Source organism: Larus michahellis, chromosome 1 (assembly GCF_964199755.1).
Source record: "Larus michahellis chromosome 1, bLarMic1.1, whole genome shotgun sequence".
Lineage (NCBI taxonomy): Eukaryota > Metazoa > Chordata > Aves > Charadriiformes > Laridae > Larus > Larus michahellis.
Genome location: NC_133896.1, coordinates 36,332,689 through 36,350,422, shown reverse-complemented (window position 1 = coordinate 36,350,422; position 17,734 = coordinate 36,332,689). Strand labels below are relative to the sequence as shown.

The 17,734-nt window shown below is 39.9% G+C and overlaps 1 protein-coding gene across 4 annotated transcripts in view; it reads left to right on the top strand.

Moving 5' to 3' along the window:
• The window catches only part of TAFA2 (TAFA chemokine like family member 2), a 195,499-nt gene that overhangs the window by 139,981 nt on the left and 37,784 nt on the right, over window positions 1-17,734 (top strand). For all 4 annotated transcript variants that reach the window (XR_012585023.1, XR_012585012.1, XR_012585037.1 and 1 more), the window contains exon 2: window positions 1,032-1,138. Coding sequence is in view for 1 of the 4 variants with exons in the window: in XM_074571193.1 (XP_074427294.1) it covers window positions 1,033-1,138 (106 nt within the window). In the remaining 3 variants the exon portion in view is untranslated. The remainder of the gene's footprint in view (window positions 1-1,031; window positions 1,139-17,734) is intronic.

Below are 17,734 nucleotides of genomic sequence, written 5' to 3'. Positions count from 1 at the left end.
AATAATTTTGTTCAAGTGATTAAATTTGCAGCTTTACTAGTATAAGTGATTTGGAATAGGCATCATCATCCTATTGTCCTATCAGCAGAAACACGACCATTGTGCAGAGCTGTTTCTTAGCCAGCTCCCTAGGGCTCTTCTACAGAGAATGAAAAGTGAGAGAAGGTTTCATTATTATACCTCTTGCCATTCTCTGCACAACTGTAATCCTTAAGCACTAGAGCCTACGTTCCTGAACTTGTCTTTTTGGCAGGTGGAGGGGTATTTTGTCTTTGGAGGAGGTTACTGAGAAATAGGTCATGTGTTACTTTGTGCTTGAGCCACCACGGTGGCTTGCTGTCACCGTGAAAACATCACTGAGCAAGATGAGGGTAGCTGTGTGCAATTTCCCTTGGTGCAGTAAATCAAATCTTTTCATTACCCAAAGATAGACAGGAGAGAGAACAGTGAATCTGTCTGGCTTGAGTCTATGTTTCCAAACCACTCATGTCTTCCTAACAGGATTTCTCTGTGGGATAGTTCATATGTGTGCTGGAGGTATATTCACATCTCTTACCTCCTTATGACTTGTGGGCAGATTCAAAAAAAGATTTGTGATCCCAAAAGCTAAAAACTCCACTGCATGGTCAGAGAGGACCACATTGACCATGACTGGGCCCAGACACCCCAGTGGAACTGCTCTGTTCATCAAAACCTGCAGCATAGCTGCATGGCTTCCTCCTTCTTGTCAGCTTAGGAGTCCGCTGCTGTTATGAACACTGTTTTTGCCTTAAGAGAAACCTGATGAGTGGAGTCATTGAATTCTCTTAGTACTGACCAGGGTGGAGGAATGCTGGAGGACCAGGGCGGGAGGTTATACGCATGCTCTATATGACGTACCTCATTTAGAGCTAAGCAGAATTTAAGAATCAAGGGTTGTCGGCCAGCCACTTATAAAAACTTCCTGAATTCTTCTTAAATTAAGACAAAAAATGTTTTTTTTTCAAGAAGTCTTAAGATAAATACTTATTTTTGTGTGTTTTTGTTTCCAGGATGAATAAGAGATACTTACAGAAAGCAACAAAAGGAAAACTGCTAATAATAATATTTGTTGTAACGCTGTGGGGGAAATTAGCATCTGGGGCAAATCACCATAAAGGTAAGAAATTCCGTTCTGTTATACTGTGGTGTCTGGACTTCTGTCAACAAATGCAGAAGTGTCCAGTCTATGCAATCTTTTTTTCCTTGTGCGTATTTGTGTCTCCTGGTATTGGTCCACTAATCAGTACCAAAGGAGGAGACTTTTCAATGGGTAGACTTTTGCTAATTTCTTGAGAATTTAAGTATTTCAGCCCATTTTCAGCCTTGTCTAATTTTAATATCTTGTTGATCCTTTTGTAATGATGGCACAGCTGAAAACATGGTAAAAGACAATAAAGTAAAAAAATCAAATAATGAAATCTTCTTGTCTCATAAAAATAGATATACCAGATAGCACATATGTGTGCCACAAATGAATTCCTGGAAATAACCTTAGAAAGAAACAATTTTTAGTAACGTGTATACTGCTACTGTGTGCGGTTATCTGTCAAGGCTAACTTCGTGGGTACTGTGCGCTGAATGTGATTGTTGCGTCACCAGAAAAAGCCCATTGCTTTGCATTAGGCTGTTGCAAAAGGCTGTTGCATAGCTTTTCTATGCTTCATTCCTAACAGTGGACCAGGAACTCTAGTAACTTGTGACAATGTGAGATTTGTTTCTTCTTGGTCATTCCAGCCCTTAAAATCTATACACACAGGCAGAAGGTGTGATGGCTTATTGAAGCTTGTAAAAACCTCCCCCCCACCTTTTATTTATTTATTTTTTTGCTTTGTCTATTTGTTTCAGTAAACCCCTAATGCAAGGAAAAACCTGTCTGGATTCACATACTAATGTCTCCTTATAAGCTAATATAACTTGAATGCAATCTGCAGTTTAATATACTTTGAAGTCCACTTCTCATCTTCATAGAGTGTCTGTCGGCTGTTTGTCCACTTATTCAAGATCAGGATAAACTCTAAAAACTTGAGTAAAGGTGGGACATGAAAATTACTGACAGCTAGAGAGTTAAATAGGATTCCAGTAAGACCAATCAGTTCATCTCTCTATGTTCGTGTACATTTTATAATGTTCCTTCTAATGACGGGATTTTATGATCAGTTATTTTATATATCCAGCTGCTAGATATTTTTCTGCTGTGTGAAGATACCTTTCTTCAAGATTCCTCACTGATTAAGGACTTCAGCATGCAGAGGCACTTTCTGCAAAGTCTTTTGTGAGTTGCAATTTGGCTGCGGACAAAACAGATTCTGATGTGGTCCTGCAGGCCACCAAAGATGGGCATCGTGCCAGACAGGAACCGTGCTGACATCCTTTGCTCAACCTTTGTTTCCCCTCTGAAACAGAATATGGATTTGTGCTGTGGCTTGCCATTTCAGGCGTCTGTTGAAAAAGAGCCAAGATAGCCTTGCCTGGATTCAGAATTCTTTTGTCTTTGATTATCTTTCTTTAAAAATCAAAAAAGCGCATCTTCAAATCATTTTGATGCCATCCACAAAGGCTGGTCAGGCTGTGCTCGCCTCAATCCAATTCAAACTTTGCCAAAGCATGCTTGCTACTTTTTTTGAAAAACTGATGAGTAAAACCTGTCACCAAGTATTTCATGGAAACAAATTATAATCCTAAAGACTATTTGGGGAATTAGTGCTTCATAATTGAGAATCAAATGATCTCCCACCAATTTTAGCTTTCTAGATATATTTATGCAAGGGAAGCCCCAGCAGAGCTATACCATTAATTATCTGGACAGTACTTGGCATTTGAGCCCCGGCCTTAGAGCAGAAATAACTTGAGAAATATTGAATTTGATGTCTTTAGATTAAAAAAATATGCACATGAGCCACGCTGCAAAATCAGGTTATTAGCTTTAGGGACTTCTTTACATTCCTGGAAGTTAACAAAAAGCTTTGGTTCTTCTTTAAGTTTTAACTTTTCACGCCTTTAGCAAAATATATGAAGAAATCGTGCGGGGAACAATGAGAAGAAGCATGACTTGTGTGTTTAATTTGGAAAAGAAGCTATTGTACATGTTCTTTTGGAATTCTTCTGGAAAGAAAAAAATATTCAGAAGGATTTTGGCTTGTGTATTGGGTAGACCTGCAAATCAGCTGCGCTCACTGTATATATTTGTGCTTTTAAAAAGCACAAATCAGAGTTACAAAGCTCAACTACCATAGACTTCCAGAGGAACTGGGAGTTAACGTCCCATTGCGTCAAAGAAAATCTTCCTCCTAGTCTAGTAGCAGAAATGGAGCTACGGTACATTCAAGGAGAGCTTGACACTGTTCACCTTTGCACAGAGTTTCCAAATACTAAGAAATATGCGAGTTTCTTCAGTGATAATTATCCCTAGTATCATTAATCTTAATTTATAGAAGTCCTTACTAACATATTGACAGGACAAACCCTAATGACTTTGAAGGAGCCCTTACAATTTCAAAGATCAATAATCTACATTTTAAAAAATCTTTACTATCCTATTGACTTAGGCATGTTATGTATCAGTTTCACCCACTCTCAAACCCGTCTCTTTTTCTGAAGGCTATTGTAAAAGAAAAGAAAAAGAACAAGAAGGAAAGATCATCAATGTGTGAAAAATTGTTTAATGAGCATTCTGCTCTGCAGACAGACTTCAGCAGGGATATAAACAGCTGACTCCGACAGGCCATCTCTAGGCGTGTTGTGCTTATTTCAGGGATAAAGCACAGATGAGAAATCCCACGTCAGGAGCAAGAAAAACAGAGGCTGAGGCAGGGCACAGGGAACCAGGCTGTGAGGTCCAGTTGAGCAACCAGCAGGATTACAAACTGGGATTTCAGATTACGTTTTTTCAGCGTCAGGTGTGTGGGTGCCAAGTCCATGCTTCTTTCTCTTGAGAAGACTGTTTTGAAGACATGTCTGCCCCCTTTATCTTGGCTGATTGTTAAAGCTTCATCAGTCTGGACAGAAAGTCCAAGAGGTAAAATAGATAAACACTCACAGTGTTTAAAACAAAATACAAAGATCACTATTTTGCTGCACACAGGATTATGAGTTCTGCGTAGTTCCCAGCACTGCATATACTTATATTCCATTTATCCCTTCTTCTGAAAAGAAACGGGAACTCTGCTTTTTCTTTTTCATTTCGCTGGGGACCCTGATACTGGTGTGACGTGTGCCTTACCCGAGTACACGCACCTGTGAAGCGCCCGCAGTGCCACATCCATTTGTGCGGCAGTAGCTATGTATGAGCAGACAAGTCAAGAGTGGCATATCAATCTCCAAAAGGATGTTGTCAAGGTTATGAGTCTAAAAACTGATATACCTTGAGGGTGGCTGAAAGAAATCCATAAGGGTATTTTATTATAAGACTGATCCTGATCCTCCTGCTCATTGCTAGCCCTTGGAAAACAAATAAACCTGTGCAAACATACAGCGTTCACTGACAGATATGGCAGGCAGGCATCAGTTCAGCATCACTGCCTGTTTGCTATTTCTGTCATAGGGAACATGAATTGATTCGGTGACCATTGTATCACAGCCCGCGTTTCAGGTTTCAAGTGTTGGACTGGTCCTCTTGAGATGGAAATACACTGATAGCTCCTGACAAGCACTCCTTTGTAGACAAGAGGCTACCACGAGACACAGTTTCTACCCTAAAACTAAAAACACTTTCAAAATGCGTATTTCTTTGAGCTTTTTGTGATTACTGAGGTTTTTTTTCACATTGATAACACAAGAAGGTCATCTAAATAAATTAAGGGTGCTTTTGAATCTAAGCATAGTTTAATATTCCTCAAAATACAAAACAGCAAGTTTTATAATAAATTTTAAATCCCTGGAGAAAATGAAAAGCTACTTAAAAATATGGTTATTCATGAATGCATACTTGCTGGAAGGACGTTGTTATGGAACCAGAAAAGACTCCAGGTAGATAAATAAAGTAATTGAGTATTTTTGGACTTACTAGATGAAAAGGCATGATAATTTATTTTCATTTAAAAAATTTCACTCAGAAGCTGAACTTACTCATCTGATGCCTGTCATACAGTTAAACTAAACTCTTGATGGTTTGTGATGCAGAATTGCTGCTCCTCCTTGTCTGTGAATTTGCACTAAATTAGAAGTCTGAGGGAATGTCTCACTGTTCACAAGGACAAATGAGTCTCGGTGTCTCCTTGCAGAGAAGTAGCTGCTCTGAAGCCCAGCTGAATGAAGGAGCCACTGAGCCTTTAAAGCTGCAAGTTAGGTCACCCTTCCTGGGTGACTCTGCCTTTCTCAGCTGCCTCGCTGGGGCAGAAACACTGGTGGCACCAGTGTTGTGATATAGGACATAGCCTGTGCCAGACATGTCCCTGGAGTTTGGGAATGGGTATGGCTATGAGAAGCAAGAAACCCAGCGGTAGCAGTGTCATGCTTTCAGGCGGTACTGATGGGTCTATGTTCATGGCTGGACTTTCATAAGTGGTCATCCTCTTCCATGCTCACCGGGTCTCTTTCCTTTTGTTTTGTGAAAACAGTACAAATAAAATGTGCAGGACAGTCCTGGAAAGCGTAAGGAGCTGTCTGAAGATTTTAAGTCTTTGTGGAACTGAGTTAGAAATGCCACTTAATTGCAATCACTGTCCCTGGGTATCTTATTTTCTTTGGGTAACTCATTATTTCTGTTTGCTCTGGAAGAGCTTTTAAGTAAGTCTCATGTCTAGATTTGTCATGTTTTCTATCAGGAAAAGGAACCACAAGGTGGCAAGCCCTGAACAGGACTCCATATAGTCTAACACACATTCTACATGTGTGTATCTTTAGGGGGAAGAAATCTGATAGTAATGAACAAATATGATCAAATGTGATGCCGTAGGCCAGTATGGGCAGCAGTACGCCTGGTTCTGGAGAGCGAGTGGAAGGACTTGTAGCCCTTGCAGACAGACGGGGTGGTGCGAGTTTGTTCTTCTGGCTTCGAGCATTCAGCGGGGCTCTCTTAGCCAGTGCAGTAACGCTAACGCTGCGCTGAATCAGCATGTGACAGGCTCCTGGCTCTGCCTGACCCCTGGGCTGTGGAATTGATTTGTTCTGAGGAGAGATAATATAGCACTTTGTTAAAAGCTATGGTAATGGCCTGTGTGCGTCGCCTCAATGCCCTCATGCCTGTTTCATGCACATGGGGTGAAATTCGCTGGTGACTGAGGACAGCTGTTTAGACAACTTAATAGGTGATTTATGTCGTATTTGTTCTTCCTTTGTATCACTAGGGCAGTGCGAGGGACTTGAGGCATGCTGCTGAATCTTGTGCAATGCTTTCCAACCTCTTACTGTTGTGCATTGGGCCTTAGAGATACTGTTGATCCTCTGATCCTTGCAATAGAACTTTACAGTTCTCCACTAACTGATACTCATCTAGTCGCCTGTGTGTAATTCTATTGCTATGCATGTAACTCCGTGTTCAGATGTTAGTATATAAAAGTCCAGTACTAGCTTGCACGCCCTGGACTCACAGGACAAAACTTTATTATCAGAAGTATTAAATATTATGGACGTGAGTAAATGTACCTTGACGTTTACTAAAGACAATGCCTAAGTGGAGATGCTTCTGAGCACTAATGGTTGGGTCTTCTCACTTGTCTTCCTGACTGGCTGTTTGCTGTATGTTTAAATCTGAAGCAGCAGAGCAGAAGACATTGTTTTTGTTGTGCTGACTGCTTCCTGTGGACTAAATTAAACTGCCTCGAGTGGAGAAAGCCTCTAGAGCACATGGGTGGTCAGGTAGAAAAGGAGACAAGACTGGCTTGCAGGAAGCCTACAGCAGGAGCAAAGACTGGGGGACAGCTGAGGACTGATGAAGAGACAAACCGCTAGCCTTTTGAGGTGATGGAAAGAGAGGGACTTAAGGAGCTAGATGTGACTGTATTGAGGGGTTCTGGTTTGAGGGCAGACTTGGAAAGAGGAATCCATCCCACCAAGGGCATATTTGTTTATAAGCTCTTTTATTTCTGTTCGGCTTTGCTCAGCACCACTGTGTTTTCTCGGTTTTAAAATGTGTTTGTGTCTACTTTATAATAATGACTTTGAATTATTAGTCCTGCTGAAGTTTTAGGGTACCCTGTAAGAAAAGGTCTGCTACAGACCTCTGACTGTGTTTGGTATTATTGCATTTTGTATGAAAAATCATATTAAAAGTTCTCAAACATTACATCGACTGGAATATTGCAGAATATATGTAACTGGTTCTACTACTCAGAATCACACTGGAGGTTACAAGCATTCAGAAGGGCTGGTGAAGGACTGTATCTGTCCTTTACTCTGGTGTCTTGTTATTGCATTAAGACTGTGCAGGTTGCTGACAACGATGTTCAGAAGCTTGGGTAAATACCTACAACACATTGCAGCTAAATGATGCTGTCTAGTTTACTTTATTCAGGAAAATTAGGGGTTACCTATAATTTTGGTGGTTGAGATCTACATTTCTAGTGTTTAGAGTCTCAGTGTCTAGATAAGAATAGCCCTAACCAGTACATGTGAGACCTCTGAAGAGTTCAAACCTTTGTCTTTCCGTAGAATTGCCTTCATTTTTAAGTTATAGTGTTTTAGTATGAATGTACCTTTGTCCTTTCTGTTGAGGACTTTACATTGTGTCGAAGACAGCATTCATAATGCAGAAATAGAGGTTGTTTGTATTAAATTTTAAAAGCAATAAGTACTCTTAGTGCAGAGGACACAAACCAGATAAAAGACATCCCTCTTTCCAGCTAAGTAACCACGAGATAGCCACGTGCTCCCTCTTGTTCTCCTTCCTTCCTGAAGCAGTCCTATTGGAGCTAATGGCATTCTTTGGGGACACGAGTTATGAGGTTTGAACCTCTTTGAGCTGAAGAGGGCACTGAATGCAGATCTCCCAGTTCCATGATACGGGCTTTAATATAAAGGGTAAGCAGCAGCAGTACTGTTTTTTCCTCAGTTTGCACTTTTTGGAAGTGCCTGTACCGTAACACTTGATGAGGGATCTGACCCTGTAGGTAAATTGCATGTGTTCAACATGCACCTTCTGGTTGTGTTGGCCTATCAAAGGATATGAGAGTTGTTCTGCATATCCCAGGTTCTTTACTGGAATTAGGTGGGAGAAAACTGCCAGATATGTAGATGAGGGAAGTTGCAAGCATGAAGAGAGGTGTGTGCGGATGCCTTGGGGGCTGCCAGGTGAAGCTGGAAGATGTCAGTGGGGTCTGTCAAAATATTGGATGGAGGCATCCACTTGTCTATTGTCGATATGTCAGTCCTGCTTCATCAAAGTCTTTTGTTGTATTTGCTAAATATCTTATACATGGATAATCTTATCTCTTGTGGAAGTTTGTCCCAGAGATAGATTCTCTGAAATGAGAACGCTTTGTGTGCAGCTTTCACTGACTTAATTCTTAATGTAATTAATGTTTAAATATAGAAACAAAGGAAGATGATAGTTATTTTAGCAGACATAGGGAAGAAAGATATTAGATGTTCTTATCTAGCTTGGGCATTAATTGAAAGTTTCAGTTATATCAGGATCAGAACCTGATCCCAAAATTGCCATTTGCTTGAAGATAAAATAGAAAAGTCAGTCAAACACTTTCATATTGGTATCTGTCACTGCAATCTAAAATGTTAATACAATATCTGTTGGAATTCAGTAGATAACATTCCTTGGCCTTCTGCCATGGTATAAAGGAAAATAATTTTCTCTGATTGCCAAGATGCTGATAGTTCTGATGGTTCACTGGGACATGGGTGCAGAAATCGTGGCAATAGCAGGGTTACGCCCATTTCTTCTCTGTGCTGCCAGCTCCATCACAGCCAGCAAATGGCTGCCTTCCTTTCTTCCCCCATTCCCACCACTGCCTGGGCGATGAAACTTGGCTGTCCTTGAGGCAGCCATGGAGAGAGATGTTGGAGAGTTGCAATGAGATATCATGCATTTTCCTTTATACTGATCACTTAAAAATATTTCTGTTTATATATGGGAAATATCACAGTTTCTTGATATTTTTCTAAGAAGACAAGTAAAAGGGAAGTGCATAGCAGTTCTTTATTTTGGGCCTGATCTTGTAATCCCAGTTGCAAATTTTTATTAACTTTCCATGAGTGAGTACCCAGCATCTTTTCCTTAAATACGTTCAGATTTTGTGTTGCAGTGGAAAGGAGATGATTGCACAAAAGATTATATTAACGTAAAAGTTACATAGTTGACTTCTGTAAATACAAAACTTTTAAACATTTTCAGTCCTTTCATTTAGTAGTGTTACCTTCCCTTGGATAGCTGGCCCACCAATCAACTAATTTATGTTTTGGAAGATGTTAGGACTGAAAAAACACTGATAATATACTTAACCTGCTGTTACTTCTTTCTGTCATGAGTAAATGTTGACATTTCCCTAATACTGTAATCAGATCTACTTTTCCAGTTTTATATTCTTAATTTGAAATTAGTCCTGTTGATTTGTTATGTATGCTAAGTAATGCATTCTGCTAGATTCCTTTATCCTTATACCTAGGAAAACAGAGTGCTTACATTTGCATGCCATGGTATTGACTAAACCCATAAAAACAGTACAAAAGAAATTGTTAGCTCCCCTAGATAGTCGTTTTTATTCAATTAGTTTTAGTTTAATAGTACCACTCTCTTGGATCTGTTGATCAGAATTTTCCTTGTTGTTTCATTAACTTATTAAGTGCTCAATTAATGGAGTATGTAGTAGTATATTTTTGTTAGCATTTCCAGATTAAAAATATTCCTTTCTGGGCTTACAGTTATATTCTGAATGTTTCATTTGCCTAAATGTATATCATATTATAGATAATGTCTTAAACAAACTTTTCCCCGGCGTAGAAAAGGAAAGCAATGGATGGTAGATGCAGTTGTGATCAGGGGGGAACAGAAGGACTGTTAGTGACCTGGAGACTCCTGTCATACACCATGAAGCAGGATGCTATGCCACAGTGAGCTGATGGGATTGCTGCAGCAGTCTGTGCCCAGTCCCCAGATCCTTCTCCCTTTCTGGGAATATTTTTACTCATCGGCTACACTGCCTTTCAAGAGCATATATCCCAGTGCTGGTCTTAGGGTTATCTGCACTGCCACTCAGGCTTCCTAATATACATTTCATAGATCCAATATGCATTCCATACATGCAGTGATGACTGCCCCATATGTTTGCTGGTATCTACTGCACATTCCCGTTATCTGATTCAGGTGGTTTCACATATTCAGGTTGGGAGGTTTGTGCCTGGAAAATCGCATCCCATGTAGAGATTATTTCGGTAGCATTCAGGGGATATGTTAATCTAACTTTCATCTGCATTAATTTTCTGCTGATGATGCCTAAAGACTATGCCCTTCTCTCTTGACACTCTTCATTGAATTTACTCTATAGCGGTGCTAAGTGATTGCTTGTACAATGTCATATTTTAGAACAGCTGTTCTTTAGTCATACAAGTGCCAAGGAAATGTTCAGGAACAGTCAGCTATTCTGGGGAATAGCAGGAGAAAAATCCTTTATGTGTTTTGGGTTGCAATTTATAAAGTTTCCTTCTGAACAAAAATTTTTAGTTGCGTTCTTTGGTGGGCTGAGGGGGACTTACCATTTTGAGGCTCACTGGGACGGTCTTACCCTGTAGTACAGATTTAGAGTTATGGAATCATAGAATTATTTAGGTTAGAAAAGACCTTTAAGATCATCGAGTCCAACTTTAAAGGACTCGATGCAAATTTATAAAAGGGTCTCACCTTTTCAGAAGGTAAGGGAATTGATCTGAGTCTAAGCTGCACAAACCAATGGCTCCAAAGCAGCAAAGCCTGTGTCTGTATGCGTGCCTACGTGTGCGCAGCTGCACACAGAGGTCTGACACTTGGATGAAAGAGGAAAATGCAAGGTCATCACTGATGAAATAGCTTACGTGGACCATTTCAGTGTTTTAAAAATGATTATTATTTATTTATGGGACCTTCACAAAAAACTAGGTGCTTTTCAAACCTGACAAAAAACTCAGGGAATTTTCCACAATATCCAGTTTTAGGTGTCTCAGGTGCTCTGAAATACCCTTCAGAGCTCATTCCTTTCACAAAGTGAGAGTTGAAACTTTCAGTGTAGGTGTGAATACTTCCCTGAATTCATATACCAAAGAGTTTGCAACCTATTGGAAACCTTCTGGAACTTTTGGAAGTTAGCATCAGGACTTAGTTTGGATATTGCTCTTTTATCTGCCTAATAATTCTTCTCCTGTATCAGGGTCACAATGTCTGAATAAAATTGTAAAGGTCTTATTTTATTTCTACTGTTCAAAGGGAGTCTCATGTTGCGGTTCAGAAGCCAGTGAAATTTGGTCTGTGACAGATTCATTTATATCTGCATATCATTCTGCAAATGTCATTCTGTTGTGTTAAAAAAGATTTGGTTGTAAAACCTGTGTTTGGCATTTGCTCCATTTCTCCTTGTTGAGCCGAAATACACAGAAAGTCAGGAAGAATTCTTGCAATTTGTAGAGGGGCGATACCGAAATTTTGACCTCCCCATTAAAGTGTGAAAGTACCATTTAACCATGACCAAGAAAAACCCACTTCTCCACATAGATGCGAGCAAAACCATGGTGTACTTCCTGGAGAATGGAGGCTGGCTTGGGGGTTTAGATGACAGAAAGCATGAAAATCATAAAAGAGCAGTCTGCTTTGTGCGGCGCTCTTTTGCCAGGCTGAGCAAGAATTCTGCCTGCGGTGATGAGGAGGCAGAGGCAGGAGCTGCCAAGTCTGGCTTGTTCTTTTTTTTCCCCATAGATTTGTATAACTCTTGTAGTGAAATTGTTCTCAAGTAAACGCAGTAGACTTAGAATTCTTTTTGCAAAATACTTCTGGGCTGCAATATCAAGTGTCCTTGAATGACTGAAGTATAAAGCTGAATGCGTGGGTTATTCTGGGTGAATGCAGAACTGCGGAAAGGATATGCCTGAGAAAAGTGTTCTGTTAAGACCAACACAAAGCTTGGGTGCATTATGCCATTGTATTTTTAGGTGCAAGTTATTAGAATTGTTTCAGCTGAGTCTGTGCTCCAGGACCGTGTGCGAGAGGAGAGCCAGGGCTCGTAGGAGACTGACTGAGTTTCTGGGAAGGTCAGAATTGTTCTGGATCCAGAATTTGAACCCAAGACTATGTATGTGTTTGATGAGAGGGGAGCAAGGGTGAAGCAGTTATGCCTGTAATTCAATCTCAGTGAAAAGAACGATTCATAGAAAAGACTGAAATCATCATTAGATTCCTTCAGTGAGCTGGAAGACTAAGGAAAACCAAAGTTAAGTTTTAAAAAGATGTCTGCAGAAAGTATTGTACCTATGAACATCAAAGTGAAAAGATTTTTTAAGTATAATACTTATTTAAAACTTTGCTCAGTTTTGCTATGTTATGTAAATTTACTTCTGAGAAAAAAAAAAAAGGTTACTAGTGCTAAACTTTCATCTAAGATGCATTGGCATGTGTCAAATTAACTGTGGAAATTTTGTGAAATGGAACCCAGAAGGTGTGCTAACTGCTAGACACCACAGAGTGGAAAGTAAATATATTTCCAGTGAGTGAATATTGAGAAAATAAGCATCTGGAAGAAATGGGAATTTTGGATTCTTAATTGCATCATTCACCCCAGAACATCTGCCAGAGATACTAAGAGCAAATATAACTGTATCGGAGAGAAGATACAAGTTTAAATAAGGAAGGAGGAAGAGTAATATTGTGCCATCTTGTTACACTGCTGCATGCTGTGCATATGAAGGCTGTGTAAATCTCTCTTCTTCGAGTTTTGGTTCAAAAACACCTTAGGAAAATAAAAATACTGTCTCCATGCCTATGTTTACCTTTTCAGAGCATGGGAAAATCAAGAAAATCTCATTTATGGTAAGTAAATAATCCATATTTTTGCATATTTTGTCCCTCATCATACCAATACATGGTATACTAGAAAGCTGGGTTGCAGAAGACAAAGGGCATCCTGCAGAGGTTATGCCCTGGAAACATCTGAGAAAACAATTAACCTTTCATCCTACTTGTGCCACTCCTCTTCATAATATAATTTAGATAAGCACAAAGGCTTCTCCACTCTTTGCTGTCACACCAGCGCTGGAAACTGCTCTTTGGGGACTGCAGGAATGAACTGCAGTCAGGCCCCCCCACCTAATGTTAGAGAAAAAGATGGGATGGGATGTAAACAGCTAAAACATGGGCAATTAGGAGGATCCCCATTATGCCAGTGCGAGGACAGTGCTCACCAGTCTTATCTCATGCCTTTCTCGACTTTTCAGTTTTCGCCCTGCATCATTAGATGTGCTTTCTGCTAAGCGATCTAAGGACAGTACATATTTCCCAGCCTCCCTCTGCCACAACATCACAGTCATTGCATTTTCCCGGGTTTACTCTGAAAACCAGCTCATGTAGAGGAAAACGTCCGAAGAAAAGAGCTTAGCTACCAGAGGAGGGTTAGGCATATTGTACTTCTGGCATAGACATACTGTACACAAATCTGAAGTAAAGCCATATGTTAGAGAAACAGAAACAGTTTTTAAACTGGCGTCATTTTAAATTTTCTTTAAAAAAAAATAAATACCAGAAGGACCACTGCATATTATTGCCTGTAAAAATGCGTATTAGAACAGCTGTTCTTTAGTTATAGAAGTACCCAAAAGAATGTTCAGAATCAATCAGCTATTTTTGGAAACAGCGAAACACAAAAATCTTGTAATTATTTTGGACTAAGACCTCCATTAATAGATTATCATCTTTTTATGTTCACGTTACAGGCATTTAAAACTTCAGGGTTTTGCTGAAAATCAGAGCAAAACTAAATTTGAGCAGTCTGAATGGCACATGGTATTGTACTCTTATTTTTTTGGAATTCATGTGGTTTATTTCATCACAGGCAATATTTTACTTTCATTCTTTTTTCATCTTTTTGAAAGAAACATTGCTAGTCTGTTGGGTACTATTGGTGGTAAGTCCTGAAAGTACTTCTAAAAATAATGAATTTGTTAAAGCAAATGCCTTTCTCAAGTCTAGTTTTTGCTTCTCTTTTCAAATATAACTTAGTCTAATGAGCATTTTTAACCTGCATGTACAATAAGCCTTGTGAAGAACTCACACTTAAAACCATCCCACCAAGTGGTGGTGTAAGAAAAATAATGTAAAAGGCCCACTTATCCAACTGATCTCGGCTGCCAGAAAAGCTCTCCTAAAAATCCGAGCAGATCTGTAGGACTGATTATAAACTAATTTGTTCTTCTGATGGGTGCTAGAAATACAACAGTCTACATTTAAGCAACAATATGACCCACACTAAAAATATGAGAAAATGCCAAATTATGGCTTATCCTAATAGAGTCATTTTAGGAGGGAATTGTTAAACTGTAAAACATCACTCCATTTTTCATAGCAATGATCACTGGGGGGTAACAATTTCAATAGTTTTTAATGAAGTTTTTATGTTTGGCATTTATTTTGTACCTTATTTATTTTATGGAAAAATCTCCTAGGTTCATGCATAGCAAATGAATAATTATGGAGGAGATAAATGGGACACATGAGATTTCTTTCTGACAGTCAACCTGCAGAAAAATGTGGAAATGTTATTTTACAAATATAGAGTGGGATTTATAAGCTTCAGACTGTTTCTATGTCTCTTTATTAATTGTCTACAATGAGGAAATAAATCAGTGATGTATTTTAAATCCAGGAAGTTTGTCTGAGTCCTCTAAGTTTCAATTTTTTATTCTTTGAAGAGGAAAGTTCACCGTTTAAAGAGAGCTTTGAAAATCAGTCTAGATATCATGCTACCAAAACAAGTAATGTTTTAAAAGCTCCTGAAATAATAGCTAGGGGAGTACATTCCTCAAATATCCTTTTGCTTCTTTCTCTGACTTCAGTATTATATTTGGACCTGAAAGTCATTCCTCTGCTGTGTCCTGGCAAATGTCTGAGACCTTAGAGGTCAGCTTTACAGCGGAGGATAAATCAGTGGATATATTTTGGCTTGGTTTAGTTACACACGTATATTATCAGTCCCAGAGCAGACATGGTCATAGAGTACTGACCTTCTGTTAGGCCTGTTTGTTGGGGTAGTGTCAGATTCTCATGAGGGCAATCTCCCAAAAGAAATGACTAACCAGGGACCAAGTCATGTCTCTGCTGGTGTAGCTCTTTCCCTTAGGGAGGGATCTAATCTTGCGTGCTTAAAATTCAGTTATTACCTCCTGGGGGTGCTTCTTTCTCTAGCTCTGCATTGATTATACAGGGATGTCCAGCTTAGATTAGATGCCAAAGCTGTAGACATCCAGGATGTAGACATCCACTTGCCTTTGTAGAGAACAGCGGAAACCCCACTTTCTTCATTGTTATAATATTTTAATAAATAATGGTATAATGATTCAGAAAGTGAATAAAAATGTCAAGATGCATTGCTGTTTTAAAGGTTTGGATCCTTCTACTTAGAGACACTTTCTTATATGTCCTTGACTGTGTATGTGTGTATGTATGTATGCGTATGTATAATACTTGAAAAAATTAACCAGAGACAAAACTCCAGAAACTCTCTCCAGTTTGCAGGTTCAGACACTGCTGTATATTGCTTTTGGGTCTCAGAACCATGCATGCACTGTTGGAATTTGGTTTCTTGTTCATTCAGCTGACAACATATTCATGTAATATGTGTGTTGCTAGACAATCTAGGAATGACTGTACTGGAAAGGAAATGTGGATGAGCATGCCACTCCCTAGAAGAGGGCAGACAGAGGATCAGAAATAAGCAGATAGCATCTGTATTATGCAGCATATTTGCTAAAGTAAAAATCCAAGTGAAGAGCAGTCATAAACCACAAATATCAGTGTAGTTGTGTGTGAAACAAAAGGAAATTCAGTGTCCATATTTACGCTTTTATTGTGGATCTTGTTCCTTAGAAATTATAGGTGCCCAGTCATAATATAACTCCTAGGCAATGCAGCACTTTCACATGAAGAATTAGGTGGTATAGCAAGGCTGTGCCACTGAAGTCAGGAAAGGCTGGCTCACTCTGCTGCATCTTCACTTTCTGATTCCCCCATCTTTTTGTTTTGTTTTACAATGCTCTGCTAACTACAGCTGCACCTGGAGGATACGTGCTAGGATTATTCTCAAGACTTCCCTGCCTTGTGAGCCCTGTGAAGATAAAACTCCCGCTAGATTTGTGTATGCGATCAGACAAGGTATCTCATGGATGGCGTTTTGTCAAATCCTACAGTGTATCCCCTTGCTGTTCAGCTTTTAAGGCGGTGAATCGAAGGGGAAGGCAATTCTTGTTTTGTGACAGTCTTCCGCACGCTAAAGAAGATTACGCTTGGCTCCCTTCACAAAATATCAGTGCTGCGGACCTGGACAGTTATTTAATTCTCATCTATTTTTTCTGGTGTGCATTTTAGAACTAAAGCAGTAAAAATATTTTTCGTGAGTCGGTGTAGATACTCCTAAGGAACCGCGGGTAGTTGGTTATTTCCCCATAATAATTTCATGTGACCTTGAAAAGAGGCACAGCCCTACGGATATTTAGAAATGGCCACTTGTCTGTTGTCATTTTTGAGACGTCGTTAGGCACTGGCAGACAAATATACCTCACTGCTGTGCATTGTACATGGCATTTAGATTCGCACTTGGGACTTTGAAAGAGTATATGCAAACTAGCCCACAGATAACAACTGCTTCTCAATCTACGGATCTTTCAGTTGTTTAACTAAAATGCACTCTTCGGAGTGATCTGAGGGTTGAAGTTTCAAGGTTCTAATGTTGACTTGTGTAAAGAGAATTCTACATAAAAGTAGCAAAAAGATCAAAGTATATGCAGCCATAAAAATGTATACAGCCAGTATATGGATGCTATAATTTTATGTTCAGGTGGTCATTTGCCTATATATTAAGTGCGTCCTTGCAAGTTCCTATTAGCAACATTTGAATTAAAATTCGACCGTTGATTTTTTTTTTTTTAATTTTTTATTGCTCCCTGAGGGCCTACACCTCTCCTTTCCCCCCTCACCCTTTCACAGTGGTGAGAAGGATGGGAGAACTTCAGACTGTCCCTTTGGCACAAGCAGTCTCCAGCACTGACACGACACCCTGGAGGATGCCTCATTCCCAGCGGCTGCGGGAACATTGTTCCGGCTCTTGTTGGGGAAGGATGGATCTAGGCATTGGGCAGCATAGCAGAGGAGGAGCTGTGGGAGCTGGACCTGGTGATGGGTGGGAAGCTTGCCTTGAAAGCAGCCCCTTCACCACCCCTTTCAGCAGCAACAGCACAGCACTATAGCCTTCCTCCTGCTGCATGGCTGGAGGCAGGGTTCTTGGCACATCTGCAAGTCTCGTGTTCAATGCAGGAGGCTCGACCTCTCTGGCATAATGTAAAATTAATTTACTAAAAATTTACTTACATCCTGCTCCAGGTGTGCTTTTTATGGTCCCAGGAAGCTCATGCCCAAGAGCTGCCCAGCACACTCTGCTGTGGTCTGTACTTGTGTCTCAGCAGTGGTCTAGATCCACCAAGTGCCTGGCTTGTTTCATGGGTAGGCAGTAACAAAAAGGGATTCTGAGCTGGCCTGGCGTGGCCTCTTGCATTGCTGGGTGCAATGTATGAGCTTCTGTAGAGGTACGGGGTAAAATGC